This window comes from Delphinapterus leucas, chromosome 4 (assembly GCF_059928025.1).
Source record: "Delphinapterus leucas isolate spDelLeu-1000000601 "Yukka" chromosome 4, BTC_Dleu_Yukka2, whole genome shotgun sequence".
Taxonomy (NCBI): domain Eukaryota; kingdom Metazoa; phylum Chordata; class Mammalia; order Artiodactyla; family Monodontidae; genus Delphinapterus; species Delphinapterus leucas.
Window position 1 is genome coordinate 60,347,482 of NC_143132.1, and position 16,714 is coordinate 60,364,195.

At 38.2% G+C, this 16,714-nt stretch overlaps 1 protein-coding gene across 4 annotated transcripts in view; it reads left to right on the plus strand.

The window, feature by feature from the left end:
• The window catches only part of GRAMD1C (GRAM domain containing 1C), a 34,467-nt gene extending 18,160 nt beyond the window's left edge, over positions 1-16,307 (plus strand). For 2 of the 4 annotated variants that reach the window (XM_089910555.1, XM_089910554.1), the window contains 8 exons: positions 1,544-1,662; positions 3,102-3,244; positions 4,007-4,110; positions 5,465-5,641; positions 6,770-6,827; positions 8,812-8,922; positions 9,143-9,248; positions 13,866-16,307. In XM_089910555.1, coding sequence (XP_089766681.1) covers positions 1,544-1,662; positions 3,102-3,244; positions 4,007-4,110; positions 5,465-5,641; positions 6,770-6,827; positions 8,812-8,922; positions 9,143-9,248; positions 13,866-13,985 — 938 coding nt within the window. In that variant the 3' untranslated portion in view covers positions 13,986-16,307. Of the gene's footprint in view, positions 1-1,543; positions 1,663-3,101; positions 3,245-4,006; positions 4,111-5,464; positions 5,642-6,769; positions 6,828-8,811; positions 8,923-9,142; positions 9,249-13,672 lie in introns of all 4 variants that reach the window. The other 2 variants (XM_089910556.1, XM_089910558.1) reach the window with 2 other exon arrangements.
• The last annotated feature ends 407 nt before the right edge of the window (positions 16,308-16,714 follow it).

The window sequence follows — 16,714 nt, forward strand, 5'->3', positions numbered from 1 at the left end:
TACATAACATAAAATTTCCCGTTTTAGCCATTTTTAAGTACAATTCCGTGGCATTAAGTACCTTCACATTTTGTTGTGCAGCCATCAGTATCATCCATCTCTAGAACTTTTTCATCTTCCCAAACTGAAACTCTGTACCTATTAAACAATAACTCTCCATTTCCCCCCTCTCCCCGACTCCTGACGACCACTGTTCTACTTTCTGTCTCTGAAGTAGACGATGTTCTGGCACATTATGTTCAGTAGGCTTGTTGGCAACATTGGTGAAGATACAAGTGGAAGAGACACTTTCATCTGTGTTGATAGTTGCTTTGTTGAATGGTGTGCAGTTTTAATGGCAGAATTCAATGATATCTTTAAATTCTGTTGCTGATTAACAATGGACTATTTGTATAATTTTTCTGAAACAGGCTGACATATGACTAAAATGATCTTTTGAAAAGTTTTATAATTAATTTTATATCGCTTTCTTGGACAACTAAATAAATCATTTTTACAGCAAATTCTGTATTGTAGATCCCATGTTTTGTAATGTTGCCTTTTTAATTTGCTTGCACAACTTTTCTAGATATGCAAAAGGCAGCTTCAGGATCCCTCATTAAATCTCTAGGCCTAAGTAAATGAAAGAAGTTGAGCAAAATTGGATATATCATAAAGCCTTGCTTCAATCCTTTGATGATGGGTAGTGGGTTAGATAAATGCTCCTATGTTTTAGGACATTGATGAATAGCAGCCAGATATACTAATTGCCTCAATCCACTGTGCCAACAACATTAGCCAGCTTAGTCAGATCTTTGAATAGAGTTCATGATGCTGTTACCTATATTTTCCTAGTGTTTCGCTTGTTAAAGGACCTTTGTTAATGTATGGTGCTATGTTCTAAAGATACGTTTCCGTTCAGAGCGTATTTTTACTCGCTGTGTTGTTGCTAAGTAAATAAAAGAGAATTTTGACCAAGATCTTGCCATAAATGCAGAGAGATTATTCTATAGCTTTCTTCATATAGAAAAGGTTACATAGTTTATTTATATTCCATTGCTCCCTCCTTGATTAAAGATCTCAGCAGATAAACCATTAACACTACATGATTTCTCATCGACGTGATTTCCCCACAAGTTGGGATCAGATCATGTTGCTGCATATCCAAGGTCTTGTCCTCAGTGATGGAAATGTTGAAGTGTTCTATCTCTGTTTAATAAGGCCAGCACCGTTACTTCTCTTTGTACGTACTGGGGACTTTAAAAAGAAGCCTACTGATGAAATGACTTTTAACTTTATCTTCTAGAGAAAAGAAAAAAGTTTTTTAATAAACTACAATTTAGAAGTAAATGGATCAGAGATGGGGCGTATGTCACATACAAGAAGAGTGCCTAACATGTGATTTTACTCTTGTTTAATGTTAAACTAATAACATAGTTATAAGGAAGTTAGGATTGGTCAAAAATAAAAATTGAAATAATCCAAAAACTCCCTCTTTGATTCCATTCCAAGCCATACCCCTCAAATTTCTAGAACTAACTCTTTTTATATTTGCTGTGATTAGATATAGTATCTACCCCTTGGAATGTAGAGCCTGGAGGTGACCAACTGAGAACCATGACCTACACTATAGTCCTTAATAATCCACTAACTGGAAAGTGCACCACGGCCACTGAAAAGCAGGTATGTCTGTGCTGCCAGTATTCCAAAAGAATCGTGCATGTGGGAAGAGGGAAGATGCCTGTCATAGGTCCTAGTCACCAATTTACAGGACAGTTTCAACAAATAAACAGCAAGGAAAAAAATAGAGGAGAAACTGTGTACAGGTTAAAAGAGATTTAAGAGTTATATCAACCAAATTAACTCAATCCTAATTCAGACAAACCAACTGTAAAAGGGTATTTCTGAGATTTAAGGAATTGTTCATTTTTATGTGCAATAATGGTATTGTAGCTATATTTTAAAGAAGAGAATATTTATCTTTTAAAGGGATATACTGAGGAATTTATAAAGAGATAAACTGATGTATTTTTGGATGAAATTATGCTGGTATCTAGGGTGTTTTTTAAAAGTAATCTAGTCAGGCAGAGGATGGGAGTAGAGGGAGGGAATATGGGGAGAGGTACAGATGAAACAGGACTGGGCAGGAGTTAATATTGTTGAAGCTGGTTGATGAGCTTATGAGGGTTTATTGTATAATGTTCATTTCTCCTCTTGTATATGTTTGAACTTTTCCATAATAAATGGTTTTTAAAAGAACACTACTGGAATCTGATTTACTGGATCATGTCAAGGGTTAGAGCCAAATAACTAGATGGCTGCTGTGACATATGAGGAAGAGATTGTAAGATATTTAATGCTCTGTCTACTGTGTGACCAGCATGTCACTGTCATACAGTGGGGTTTATGTTTGGCCAGTTGTTGTTGACATATAGTATAACTGTTCTGCAAAGTTAGAAAATATTTATTAACATCTGAATTAGTTGTGCTATCATAGTTTTTGTCCGTCAGTGTTCAAAAGGACTTAAATATTTTTCTTCCAAAGATTTTCAAACATTTAAGAGAAGTTTTGTATTTTGAATTGGAGAGTCTTTGATAACCTTAGAGGATGGGCAGAATCGGTAAGGTGAAAATGAGAAAGATTTGGCCAGCAACCACTTCTGATCCTGTTTAGGGAAAGCAGTGTTTTTTTTGGTTGTCTCCTTCCTTCACGTTTTTGGTGAAGGGTGGTTTTGTTAAACTTTGATGAATTTTAGAGTGGGGTCCTGGCCTTGTTCAATTGAATTTTGAATTGTTTCCCTACCAGGAACGTTTGCAATTCTTTATAAATTACTAACACACACGAGAGATTATGTAGTTCCTTTCTCCTCCTCATGCCTCAAAGAAAGGAAAAAAACAATTATACAGTGAAGTGACAGAGAGGTAGCAAATATTATTTCTGCAGGTCCCGTCTCAATTCATAGATCTCACAGCCAACATGGTGGTCCTTCTGGCTCTGTATATAGGCTTCTCATGTTTTTTGTAATTGGTGAGAAGGAATTCGAGTATGTAGGCACTATATTGGTGAGGAATTTGATGTATTAAACATGTACATGCAAAAAAACTTAATCTTATTTTGGCAGAGACTGTATAAAGAAAGTCGGGAAGCACAATTTTACTTGGTAGATTCAGAAGTGCTGACACACGATGTCCCCTACCATGATTACTTCTATACTCTGAACAGATACTATATCATCCGATCTTCAAAGCAGAAATGCCGGTTGAGGTGAGCTGCTGTAAATGAGTGTTTTAGTCAGGACAGACTACATTGTGTGCTGGTAACGTATCAATCCCAAAATCTTAGTAGTAGCCTTACACAACAAAGCTTTATTTCTTGCTTTACGTGTCCACCGGCAATCCACAGAGGGGCGGGGATCCTTACTTAAGGACCCAGGCTGATGAAGGCTTTGACCTCCCGGGGCTGCACAATCCAGAATATGTGTCATTTCATTTGCCACTGGAAGAGAGAGCTGTAGAGCTGTGCTCGCAGTCCAGTGGCCAGAAATGCTCACAGGACCCCGTTTAATGGCAAGGGGACTGGGAGACTTGAGGAGCACGTGGTGGGCGGTAAACAGCTCTGTTGCGATGGGAGACCAGAAATGTTGGCGTGTTGAAGATGGTGCTGGGCCATCACACAACTGGCCTAGTCTCAGCTAATGTAGTGACTTGCAGCTAATGTATGACCACTAGAGATTTTTTATACGAGGCATTTAGGAAATTTAAAATTTATTTTGAGCCTTTATTGCTATTTAAGTAAAGAAAATTCAGGGTTAGAGAAAGGAAAGAAATAAAATGCCAAGTTGATGAAATTTTAGCAGTGCCCAGTAATTTTTTAAAGAATTCATTATCAGTGAACAATTTTTTTTTTAAGTCTTAATGACTTTGAATCCTTTTGGCTTTCCGCTGAATTCATTCCTACATCTAATTGTAATGTTAATAATATAATTAAAATTTGTAAATTAAATATTCTTTCTTCCTTATCTATTAGAGTTTCAACAGATTTGAAATACAAAAAACAACCATGGGCCATTGTCAAATCTTTAATTGAGAGGAATTCCTGGAGTTCCTTGGCGGACTATTTCAAACAGCTTGGTTTGTAAATTTCTTGATTTATCTATTTTTGTAAAAATGGCATTTATTAACAGAATGGATGGATTCTTCATTTGGATTCGTAGCAGGAACTGGTAGGTGATGTTGGAATGACTCCTACTGAAGTGGTTCCAACTACTCCACTTGGAATTTCAAAACTTCTAATTTTCATTGGTCTACCAGACACTTATATAATGTCTATGATATGCCAGACGTTGTTCTGTGTGCTTTATAAATATCAACCTGTTTTTTACAACCCTGTGAGATATAAGTACTATTATTTTTTTTTCCATTGAAACACACAGAGAGAGAGGTTAAGTGACTTGTCCAAGATCACACAGTTAGGAGCTGTCACACTCCCTCCCTCTGTAAGGAGCCAAGGAAGCTGACTGCAGTGAGGGACTGGGTAATCCGGTCACAAGTATGCACTTGTACCCACGAAGGTCTGGAGCCTCCTCAGGCCCACATCTCCCTTACCAATGCAGCTCTCCTGGGTTTACGCAGGCCCACCTAGCAATGGTACCACGTACATGTGTGGATTTGGTGGAGGTGGGTACTAGACTGGGGAGGTGATGTAGTTGTTCTGTTTGGATATTCTTTAAAATATACATGAGGAAAAAACATATATATATATACATATGTGAGCATAATTAATTTTAGTTAAAGGAAAGGTGGTGGCCAATCAACTCAGGGTAATTTAAGGCTTCATCATCCAGCTTGTTGATTATTTATTTTCCTTGTTTCCTTGTCTTTGGTTATTTGATTATTAAGCTCCAGATCACTAGAAAAATGAAACTCAGAAATGAGTTTGACCACTAGATAATGAACTTCTAATGAAAAATCTGGTGAAGGGAAAGGTTAAAACAAATGTGGAAAATGAGGTTTTTATTGATAGGTTGTTGGCAGATTTTCTTTACTAGTGCTTCCTTTTTTGCAAACCCTCATTGTAAATTAGAACTATTATATGCTTCTCCTTCCTTTGAGATTGACAATCAAGTACTATAACCTATCTTGGAAATCTTTCTAATGATCCAATGTAAGTGGGTTGTTTCCATAACTGAAATCTCTACATTAATATTTAATATAGCACATGGCAAATTTGCTCTGATGATCCTGTCATTAATTAATACAGTTCATTCTTCCTAGAATAATGCAGCCTCATTATGGGATCATCGTACACTCCAAAACTTTTCATTAAGAGTAAAGTTTGAATCTAGGCCATAAGAATCTGAGTAATAGTTAAAGAAAGTTACCAAGGTCTAAAAAAAAGCAAACTGAGAACAAAACAGTGACCAACCCCCCAGTATCTTATAGTTGAGAAGGTTTCTCCACTATCTAAGGATTTTTTTCTTCTTAGAATCAGATTTGTTAATGGAAGAATCTATGGTAAATCAGCCCATTGAAGACCCTGGAAAACTTAGTGGCCTACGAAGGAGAAGGCGAACAGTCAACAGAACAGCAGAAACAGCTCCTAAACTTTCTTCTCAGCGTTCTTCTGGAGACCTGGGCTTAGATGCCAAAGGGGATATTACAGGTAGCTGTTACCTGGTAAACAGAGATGAAAGTTTTTTTTCCTTATAAGTTTATTTTATATGAAGCCAAATATGCCTCTTGTTCATAAGACACGTCAGTTAGGAGGTCTCCCTTTCTCCTCTCCTTTTCCAATAATGTTTGTCGAACTCTGGTTTCCTTAAAGAAAACCAATATATAAGTATAAAGGAGCAGTTACAAAATGGCAGGCATGTGGCCAGTAGAAGTATTTTACTGGGCCCACATGGTATTTTAAACCTTGGACATTTTTATATAGAGTCTCAGATCTGGCAGCCCTGGACCCACATCCCTTCGTAGCAGCAGGTGGCTGGAGCTTATTAGTAGCTGCCCCATTTGACCGAGCGTGCACTCTCCCTAGGTCACCAGTCCCCACGACTCTTACCCTATTGCTGGACGCTTCACTCATTAACTTCCTGCCTAGCGTTTGTACACATTTGATTTCTACCCTTGAATCTACTACCATGTTTGTATGCTTTTAATCCTTATGTACTATCAGGGCCAGCCCAGCAAAATTGCAGAGATAGAAGGTGACTTTGATTATCTCTACTCTCAATTTTGAAGACATCTTGCCCCTACTAACTGTTGTTCCCTCCCTCTCAGTGCTATAAAGCTGTCATACCTTCTCATCCTTCTACATTATCAAATCCTTTTCTAAGGTTTACATCTTAGTGTGAATATGTTTTTCTACCATTTCAACTTAATAGCTCTTTAATTTTGGCACTTGGCAACAAAATTTGGGAAACAGAGAACAGGTGAGGATGATTAAAAAAGTTTTTTTTTAAGGAGGGAAGCATTATACGTAAAACTATTTCAAATATTATTTGCAGAGATGGAACTTAGCTAGAGATCATACACGATATATTGAATTGCTTGTTTAATTTTAGAACAAATTAATCTGTAATATAGGCCAAATTTGCAGAACTGATACAGGATTTCTTTTTGTAGATTTGTTTACTAATACTCAGGATATCAAAAGTCAGAAGAGGGGTGCGGGGAATTCACTGTAAATCACTTTGTCTTTACAAATAATTTTAAAAACTTCTTTTCCAGTACTTTTCAAATGAGATTAAACAATCCTGATTCTAAATCGGCCTTTTTTTGTAATTTGCAGGAAAGAAAAAGGAAATTGAAAGCTATAACACCATCCTTATTGTGGTGATGAGTATTTTGTAAGTATTTGTGTTGAACGCTTAGTTTGCTGTGTCCTCACTCATCTTTTAATGGTTTCCAAAAGAATTTGAATGTATTTGTATATTATTATATAGAAATTACCACAATTTGACCAATTTTGGCCTACAAAAACAGTAATTTTATATGCTTCAGTCTGATAGTTTTTGAATGATTTTCAGAAGAACTGTTAAATTCGAGGGAATACCAAATACACGTTCAGTAAATGTTTTTGTTTTTTAAAGTAATCTGATTTGATTCTACCATCATAGATTTTTACGGAAGTACCATAAATTTAAAGGGAATTTTTTTTTTTTTTTTTTGCGGTACGCGGGCCTCTCACTGTTGTGGCCTCTCCCGTTGCGGAGCACAGGCTCCGGACGCGCAGGCTCAGTGGCCATGGCTTACGGGCCCAGCCGCTCCGCGGCATGTGGGATCTTCCCGGATCGGGGCACGAACCCGTGTCCCCTGCATCGGCAGGCGGACTCTCAACCACTGGGCCACCAGGGAAGCCCAAGGGGATATTTTTATATGCAGGCTGATGAAATCCCAACAATGCTATTTTATTTACTCTACTTGGTTAGACCAGTGGTCCTTACCCTTTACTGTGCATAAGAATCACTTGCTGAAATACAGATTTCCCAGCCCCAGTCCTACAGATCGAGTCAGTGGGTCTTGAGTAGGGATCAGGAATCAGTAGTATTCTAAAACACACATGCAGGTTATTCTGATGTGAATGATCTGAGGATTGTAGGGTGAGAAATACTGGGGCAATTAGTCTGAATCTCAGTGTTCTACTGGAATCTACTCAGCCAGTCTTATTTAGACTACTGTTTTCTCCATGGCTGTACTTGGATCTTGAGGTAGTCCATCACATTTAATTGAATTAGTTCTGACTGGATGATACACTCTGGGTTTTGGAATGAAGTTCTTATATCAGCTGTTTTTTCTAATTATAGATTTCAGAACATACAAAGTGTTTGTTGTGCCTTTTGAGTTTTATAAAAGGTTTTCATATTCTGCTTCCATTGGTTTGCTGTGACGATTTTGAATAGTAAATATTATCTGTGATCTTTTGTATTACTTTGTAGAAGATTTACAGTCAGATGTTGAAATGTTGATCTATACCCCATTTCAGTGACACAATAATTTCATAGATTTGATTTTCTTGCTACTACCTTAGTTTTCATTCAAGAAAAATCTTCTGGATGGGTAAAAGTGAATATGATGTATTTTTAAGGGCAAGTCAATATTTTAACAGAAAAAACCAGAGAGATATGATGCCACCTATGTATTTGCATGTATGTGTAATGAGATACGTTCATTCGCTTGAAATACTATTGTGAGAACCAACAGAGTAAGTTTATTTAGCAGGTAATGTTTTATATGTGATCCAATTAATGTATGTTTGGGATTTGAAATTTTGTCTAAGTTGAACTAGAAGAAATTTTTGCTGAACGGTGATTTTGTGAATGTGAATTTGTTTTGGCTTCTGCTGAGAATAAGAGGTACATCACGATCTAAGATCAAATCCATATTGATCTTCATTTCCTTTCTGAAGTGCAGTATTATGTATGTGTAATTGCTTAAGACAAAATCACCCAAAAATAGATCTTGAAAGCTAACATGGTAGATTTCTAAGCCAGTGGTCGCACATCCACACTGGCTGGGATTCCTAGCAGAGAAGAGACGTCAGGGACAATCGCAACCTGCTTGTTTGGGGACTTTATTGTCACTAGTTATCTTCTAACTGTTCCCTCAACATCCACTGAATACTTACAAATAAGTATTTCATACAATAAAATAGGGGTAATTGATTTAAATAATAATAATTGGAAACTAGTCTGGATAATATACATTTTTGAAGGTTTTGTGTGTCTATTCTGCACTAGCAACGCTTTAGGTCTGAGTAATAGTGGATTAACCAGGTCTGATTTGCTCTGCCTAGTAATGGTGGATTAACCAGGTCTGATTTGCTCTGCCTAGTTTGCTGTTGCTGGTTTTATTGAATGTGACGCTGTTTCTGAAGCTGTCAAAGATAGAGTACGCTGCTCAGTCCTTTTACCGTCTTCACCTCCAGGAAGAGAAATCTGTTAAGTAAGTCTTCTTCCCTCGCAACCTATTATGTCAATAATTCCTTTGCTGCAGGGAACTTCATTCCAATTTTAGAGACTTTGGTCTGCCAACTATTCTCTAGTCATAAACTTTTTTGTTTACTTTTTTGTTTTATTTGCAAATTTATAGGGCACTGATGATTTCTAGAGATGAAAGCCTAGAAGCTATTCCCTTGATCTTTAAGATGGTATTTTTCTTTCAGTTTAGCCTCTGATATGGTGTCAAGAGCAGAAAATATTCAAAAGAGCAAAGATCAGGCCCATCGCTTAAAAGGAGTGCTCCGGGACTCCATCGTGATGCTGGAACAGGTCAGCACCTCTGTGTACCACGTTACTTAGTAGTCATCCCAGTGAATCAGCTGCTCCTCTGGTTGTGAGAGAATATTTACTGTTCCATTATTTGAAGAAATCCCCCTCCTAGAGGCATCTACCCTTGCCAGTTTCTGGATTATACATTTTATAGTCACTGGTACTTTTTGTTTTTAACAAAATGGTAACGTACTGTACTTACCGTTGCATACCCTCTTTTTTCAATTAGTAATATATTTTGAAGATGTTTCCCTATCAGCTTGTATACATATACCTCATTCTTTTTATTGGTCCTTCTATATAAAATTTCATGCTCAGTATCAGCTTTTTATAGAAGTGGTAGATTGCTCATTATTTTATTTTATCTATTAACCATGCTCATTATTTTGTTTTTAATCTATTAACCTGCTCATTATTTTGTTTTTATCTATTAACCATGTATCATGGAGATACTTTCATATCCTCTTCTTTTAACAGCTGCATTAGAATTCAACTGTACATATGTGGCATAATTATTTTACCAGTTCTCCACTGAAGAATGAACATTTAGGTTGTTTTGGTGTTTTGCTATAAGCGTTATCTCTTGAACTTAGTGTCATCAATGTGTGCTGCTCGGTTCTATGAACCAAAACTTAGGATTCCCTTTGAAAAATGAGGACTAATACTTCCATTATAATATATGTGTACTTTTCAAAATTGAAAAATAGAGAATAGAAGAGAACCTACTAGCATTCAGACATAATCACTTTTAACATTTTGTTTTATTTGCTTCCATCCTTTTCTTCTATGCATTGGTTTGTTTTTTAGAAGATTCAATTATTGAGCATTTCTTAGAACATCATGTGGGGCACTAAAGGTGCTTCCGCTAGGCACTCTTCAGATGCAGAGTGCCTGCAGTTAGTAACTTTCTCCTCCCCCTCAGCAAGGAGTAGATCATACTCTCACTTTTCTCCTCATCCTCTCCACTCATTTCCTGCTGACTCTGAACTCATGACCATGCCTCAAGGAGAAAAGAGACCCTCCCTCTCCTTCTATAACCAGATCTACAGACCTTCCCCCGTCACTGCACCCGTACTGTTCAGCACTGCATTAGAAGCATCGCTTTGCCTGTGAGACGCAAGTCCCAGCACGAGTTGGCAGGAGACTCCATCTACCCCTCTAGCTTCCCCATCTTCAGACTCCCTCATTCAGCTGGATCTTTCCATCAGCACCTCCCCTGCTCTCTTATCTCCTACATTAGAAAACCCGAGCCATCCACATCCTTCTCTATCATCTGCTCATCTATCACTCTCCTCCCTTTCACCGTCAGGTACTCTCGGTGTTGCCTACTCTGGCTGTCACTCTTTTATCGTTTATAACTCCTTCACTTTTTTGAGGTTTTATTTTCACCAAAGTCACTCGTTCACATGAAGAGTTAACTTGTTCTACAGGGTTGTTTCAGAAAAATAGCAATCCTGGTATCCTCTTCTCCATTTCTTTCCCAAAGACAACAATCTAACTCTCCTGGTTTATTCTTCTGGTGTTTACCTCCATATTTATAAACCACAAGCGTGTGTTGATACTTCTTGATTTTTCAGTTTTAGACGTTATCTTTTGACTTCCCGTTATGGAGACTGGGATTTTGTTTTCTTTCACCTCTTCATGCTCCCATTTCTAATCCCCCATCCTCCAAAGGAAGTTGTAATTTTGGTTGGATCAGTATTCAGTGTTGGCTTTGTTTTGACTAAGTTTACTGTTCTGAGCTGAGCCATAGAATGAACCGCGGCTACTTTTTCTTACCCCTGAAATTGTCTTCTTATTACAGTTGATTATTTTATTGTATTGTTTATAAGTGTTTCATGCCCTGATGCTCTGTCTCCTCTCATCATCTTCGGTCACCTCAGGTTTTCAATCCATGGCGCCTCTGACGGGCTCCAGGCAGGGCCAGTGGCCCTCTCTGCAGGTGCACAGCTATCATCTTGGGGCTCCTGTTGCCCACCTCCTGTTTCCCATATCCCATGTTTTCTGCTTTCTTGGTTTCCTCCCTCCTTTTAATGGAGCATATCCTCTAGTAGCTTCCTGAGAAAGAGGGTATGGAGGTAAATATTTTAAGACTTCACCTGTCTGAAATGTTTTATTCTGTCCTTCCCCTTTGATTAATTATTTGGCTGGGGATAGAATTCTAGCTTGGAAATAAGGTTCCTTCAGAACACTGAAGGCATTGCTCCATTGCCTTTTGACTTCCAGTGTTACTACTGAGAATTCTGAGGCTGTCAGATTCCTGATCCTTTCGTCTGGAAACTGGTGCCCTTTCGTCCTGGGATATACTGAGCTGTGTGGCTGATGATTTTCTCTCCTCCACCTTCTCTCCCCTGACTTCCTATAGCACCTGTAATTAGGTGTCTGCCTTCTGTTGGACAGGTTGTCTAACCTTACCTTTTCTTTCCAGCTTCCATCTTTTTGCCTTTTTGCTCTACTTCCTCAGAGATTTCCTCAACTTAATCTTCAAGTTCTTTTACTGAGTTTTTCAGTTTTTGCTAACAAGTTTTTAATTTCAAAGAGCTGCCATTTCTCTGAATTTTCTTTTTTAATGGCAGTGTGAACTTTTTAAGTGGCCATAATATCTTTCTCTCTGACCATATTACTGATAATTAAAAACGATCTTTTTTTCTTCTTCTTGCATACCCACATTCCAGCAAGGTCCTTTCCCCCTGTTTTGATTTCTATCCTTAGGGTTAGAGGATTTCTTTAGATGTCTGTAGTCCTTTGCTGTCTGCTTGTATGGATCCAAAGTCTTATCGCGCGGGTTGGGCTGGTCTACTCTGAACTTCTTGGTAGATCTGGCTGGGCCGTTGGCTAAGAAATCCGGATGTCAGTATCTTTAGGTCTTTTCTCTTGGATTGGTCAGCTTCCACAGAGAAGACTCTTCCAGTCTCCTCCCTGAAGGACTAAGGGCTGGCTGCCAGCATTTTAGGTGAGAGAGAGTAGAGAGATTGAGGAGGGCAGGGCAAAGGGATGATCTCAACGTGCGGTATACACATTTTTGTATAACCCCCATTTTTGGTATGGTACTGCTGTCTTTAACGATGTATTGGTGTCCTCCTGGCCAGACTGCCAGAGACCCTCTTTTTTATCCTCTCCAGAAAGTAGGACTTTAGACTTCTGCCCAGGTAGTAGGAGAGGCCACATGTCCAGAAGTTCATCCAATCCTTATTTCAGTCCCTTCGTCTTTATTCCCATTTCCAGAGATGCCTGTCAATCCTGAGGCTTTAGAGGATTCTTCAGGGTACATTTGGTTGGTTCTCAGCTTTCCCTACTGTTAGCTTAGGATTCAGCGTTTTCAGGGCTGCTAAGTAATCCATCCGCTATCCAGTTTACAAAGTTGTGTTGCTATTGTCACCTTTTCTGTTTTCCTCCGTCCTTGTGGACTTATGTCTTAAAAAAAAAATCCCTTTACCGTGCTTTTGGTGGTGTTTCAGGAGGGAGCAAAATTGGATGCCTGTATTTAATCCGCTCACTCACTCTTCAGCTCACACTGTCTTGATTTCTTCCCCCATATCTTCCACTGATACTGCTCAAGCTAAGCTCCCCAGTGACCTCTGGCTTTTAAAGTTAATATACCTTTTTTTTTTTTTAACTTTTCATCTTACAGTGCCAGCATTTGACAAAGCTGACCATTCCTTTCTTGAAGTGTATCTAATCTTCCCTGCTTTGGAACCATGGAAAAAAACACAGCTTTATTTTGATATAATTCACATAACATAAAATTCACCTTTTAAAGAATTTTTAGTGTATTCACAGGGTTGTCCCACCATCGCCACTATCTAATTCCAGAGCATTTTATCGTCCCCCAAAGAAGCCCTGTACCCATGAGCAGTCATTCCCATCCCTCACTCTCTCAGCTCCTGGAAATCACTAATCTACTTTCTATTTCTTTGGGTTTGCCTATTCTGGACATTTCATATAAATGGAATCATATAATATACAGTCTTTCATGCCTGGCTTCCACCTAGCATAATGTAAAACTGCTTTTTGCTGGTTAAAACCATCTCCACTTCCTGAGCTCGTCCCCTCCCAGTGCTGCAGGCTTTTGCGTTAGATTCTCTTCCCTTCTCCTTTACTGCCCTCTAGGTGATCTTAGCTGCTCCCCTAACTTGGAATACCACATGCGCCAATGGCTCCCAAAGCATGTCTCTCACCCTGACCTCTTCCCTGAGTCCAGACTCACACAGCCACTTGCTGACTTGGCGTCTTTACCTCGAGGCTAACAGGCATCCCAAACTGATCATATCCAAAAAAGAATTAAGTTTTCATCTTGAGCCAAACCTAGTTCTCCTCTAGTTGACCTAATTTCAAAAAATGATACTACTATCCTCCAGTTGCTCAAGTGAAAAACTTCATACAGTGTGTAAGTATATATTTATCTGTGTAATTATTCGTTTTAGTTCTGAGTCCCTCACTAGTCTGTAAGCTCCATGAAGGCAGGGACAGTGCCTATTTGGTTCACCATTGTATACCCAGTACTTAGCACAGTGCCCAGCATTTAACAGGCAAGCAAAAAATATTTGTTGAATGAATGAATGAATACAAAAAAGAAATAATTTTTTGTTTTGTTTTGTTTGTTTTTTTATACTGCAGGTTCTTATTAGTCATCAGTTTTATACACATCAGTGTATACATGTCAATCCCAATAGCCCAATTCAGCACACCACCATCCCCACCCCACCGCAGTTTTCCCCCCTTGGTGTCCATATGTAAGACATAATTCTTGCTCTCAAGTTGTCTACAATTTTATTAGAGATGTCAGATGTCCATGTGTATTGTTAAAGACTGTAAAGAAAAAGTACAAAATTAAGCATCAAAGTAAGTAGTAAAGCTTTAGGAGTTTAGAGGCAGGATGATTAGGGAAAACTGCACGGAAACAGTGGGACGGGTAAGTTTTAGATAGGTGAAGATGAACATGAGCATAATAGCAAGCAGAGGCCTTGAGTGGAACTTGAGTTGTTTAGGGGATGGTGGGGAGACCACTGTAGCTTCAGAAACCATTTCAGTAAACAAGCCCTTCACTTTGGATCATTTGATGAATAGACTTATTGGGAGGTAAAGCATACAGTAATACGTTGTAGGAAGAAGTGCAACACTACAGCAAATGAAAAGAACGCTAGCAGTCACACTGACAGATAACCGAAGGAATCGGGTGTTTTATAGTTAGTCTTTTATTTGGGCATCAGTATAGACAGAATTTTATTAAATGCAAACTTTTGGCATACAAATAATCAGAAAAATTTAAACAATCTGATTTTGAAAATTTTCTTTGCAGTTGAAGAGCTCACTCATTATGCTTCAGAGAACCTTTGATCTACTAAATAAGAACAAGACAGGCATGGCTGTCCAAAGCTAGTGATCTTAAGGACCAAAATTATAGAGATATGTGGAACCAAAAGAAAACGTCTTGAAGAAAACTAGAGGGTGAAGGATTTGAATTGTCATAGGAACATTTCCATATTTTCTCATTATTTGTACTTCTAATATGAACATTCTTTTGAATAACATTTATTGGAGAATTAGTCTCTGACAGCCTTAGGAATCCATCCTTTCATTTCTTATACATAATTCTAAGCTGTGAATTTCTCCAGTGAAGCGTGAAATATATTGTGGATTTGAATTTCTATGATACAAAAAGAAAATGAGACATTCTGAACTGAGTGGTATGGCCTCATTTTCACAGTGAAGTTTGAAGTTTGACACTTTATCTGTTAGTACAGAATCAGTATGTGTCCAATAGGCTGCTTTCACATTTGAGATACATTCAAGAGGATAAAGAAGACAATATAAGAAGAAATCTCTAAATCATTACTAACTTTGAAGGATCAGTTTTCAGGCATCTATTATAACATTTATAGATTCTTGTACTATAAATATTATCAATACAATGCCTTCATTTATTTAGCGTGTAAATTCAGTAGTCAAACCTTTTGAATCTGCATGTTGATGATTATTATCTGAAAGGTTCTTCAGCCATGTGGTATCCTTATGAAAGAAATAGGTGTTTCTTCAGGTGGCTCTCAGAGGTGAGATTATCTTGCTCTTCATACATTATATGGCAGAAGAGTCAATTTTGGAAAAGGAAACATGTAGGATACCATCTCTCAAAACGAAGAACCATGCTCTGAGTTTTAAAAACTAGAAGATTATGTTAAAATCTGGGCATTTTAGTGACAGATCAAATGAATACTTGAACTAAGCTTGGCTTCAGCTTAGCAGACTTTCATGGTGGAAATGAGCCATCTGGTTGAAAATATTATAATTTGTGGACTACTTTTCAGTAGCCAAGTATGGCTTCATTTACTCATTCACATGTGTGGCTTTAGTCAGTCAGTTGTAAGCCAGACAAACTTTAGCTCTTTAAGAAAGACTTTGGGGGGCATTTTCTCCCAATATAAGTGCACTGACAAGTTGTAAATCAGACATGAGCTTTGGCTCTTCATTAAAAGTTTTTAGGCGTATGTGTCTCAATACAAGTGATGTCTGTGGAACAAGAGAAGGACAGTGCAGAATAATTTGTATATATTCTTACTGCTTGAATAACAATTGCCTTTAGTTAGATGTCTCTTTTTTGCCCAGTCACCCAAGCCACATGGGATTGCTAAAGTCATTTTCGAGATGCCCATAGGGAATGAAATTATTGACTGGATTAGAGGAAAAACGGGTTTCTCTGGGCGAATCTCAACTAACCTACCTTGGGATACCAGTGTACCTACCTGGAGGTTTTTTGATAAGGATTTATGATGTGTCTGAGCAAAAGTGACTGGATTGTAAACTTGAAACCTTGTTCTCTGTTAATTTCACAAAAATGGTCACTGACAAGCTGAGTATTTTTGTGATATTTCTTTAAAACCTGTACTTCATAAAATACCTCAAAGAAAGTTACCAAAGTTAAGTTGCTTTGTAAATTACAACTAAATATGTATGCATTCAATTAATTGTATTTGAGCCTATGTAAATTGAATATCAATAAAACCCCAAGTCTCTGAGTTGTTTTCCTTCTTTTTCGGTCAAACCCTCCCCAAACTAGAAAGCCTGTTTCTGTGAAAACGTATACATGGGCCTACACCCTTTAAAAAAAAATTTTGTTTAAAAGTGAAACCCAAAGAGGACTCTCATCTTAGGGCAGTTTCGTTTCAAATATGCAGCTTTCTGGAGCAAGAGTACTAGATAGGCCTGCTGGTCTCATGTAGCGACTGCTGGCCAGAAATCATGAAAATGAACAAGTTGGATAATTAACAGATCAGGGACAGTGACCTGGGCCTTTAAGAGAAGGTTAGCGAATTTGGGGGCGGTACGTCGGTAACATTTTGCCGTAGAGATCTCCCCCAACGCCTGTTGCTGGCGTCTGAACGAAGACCTGCCGACCCACGGGTCTCATGTATTTAGGAAACTCTCAGGGGTCCAGGTTTCCCGTATTTCCGCCTTCGCCGACCCCCCCC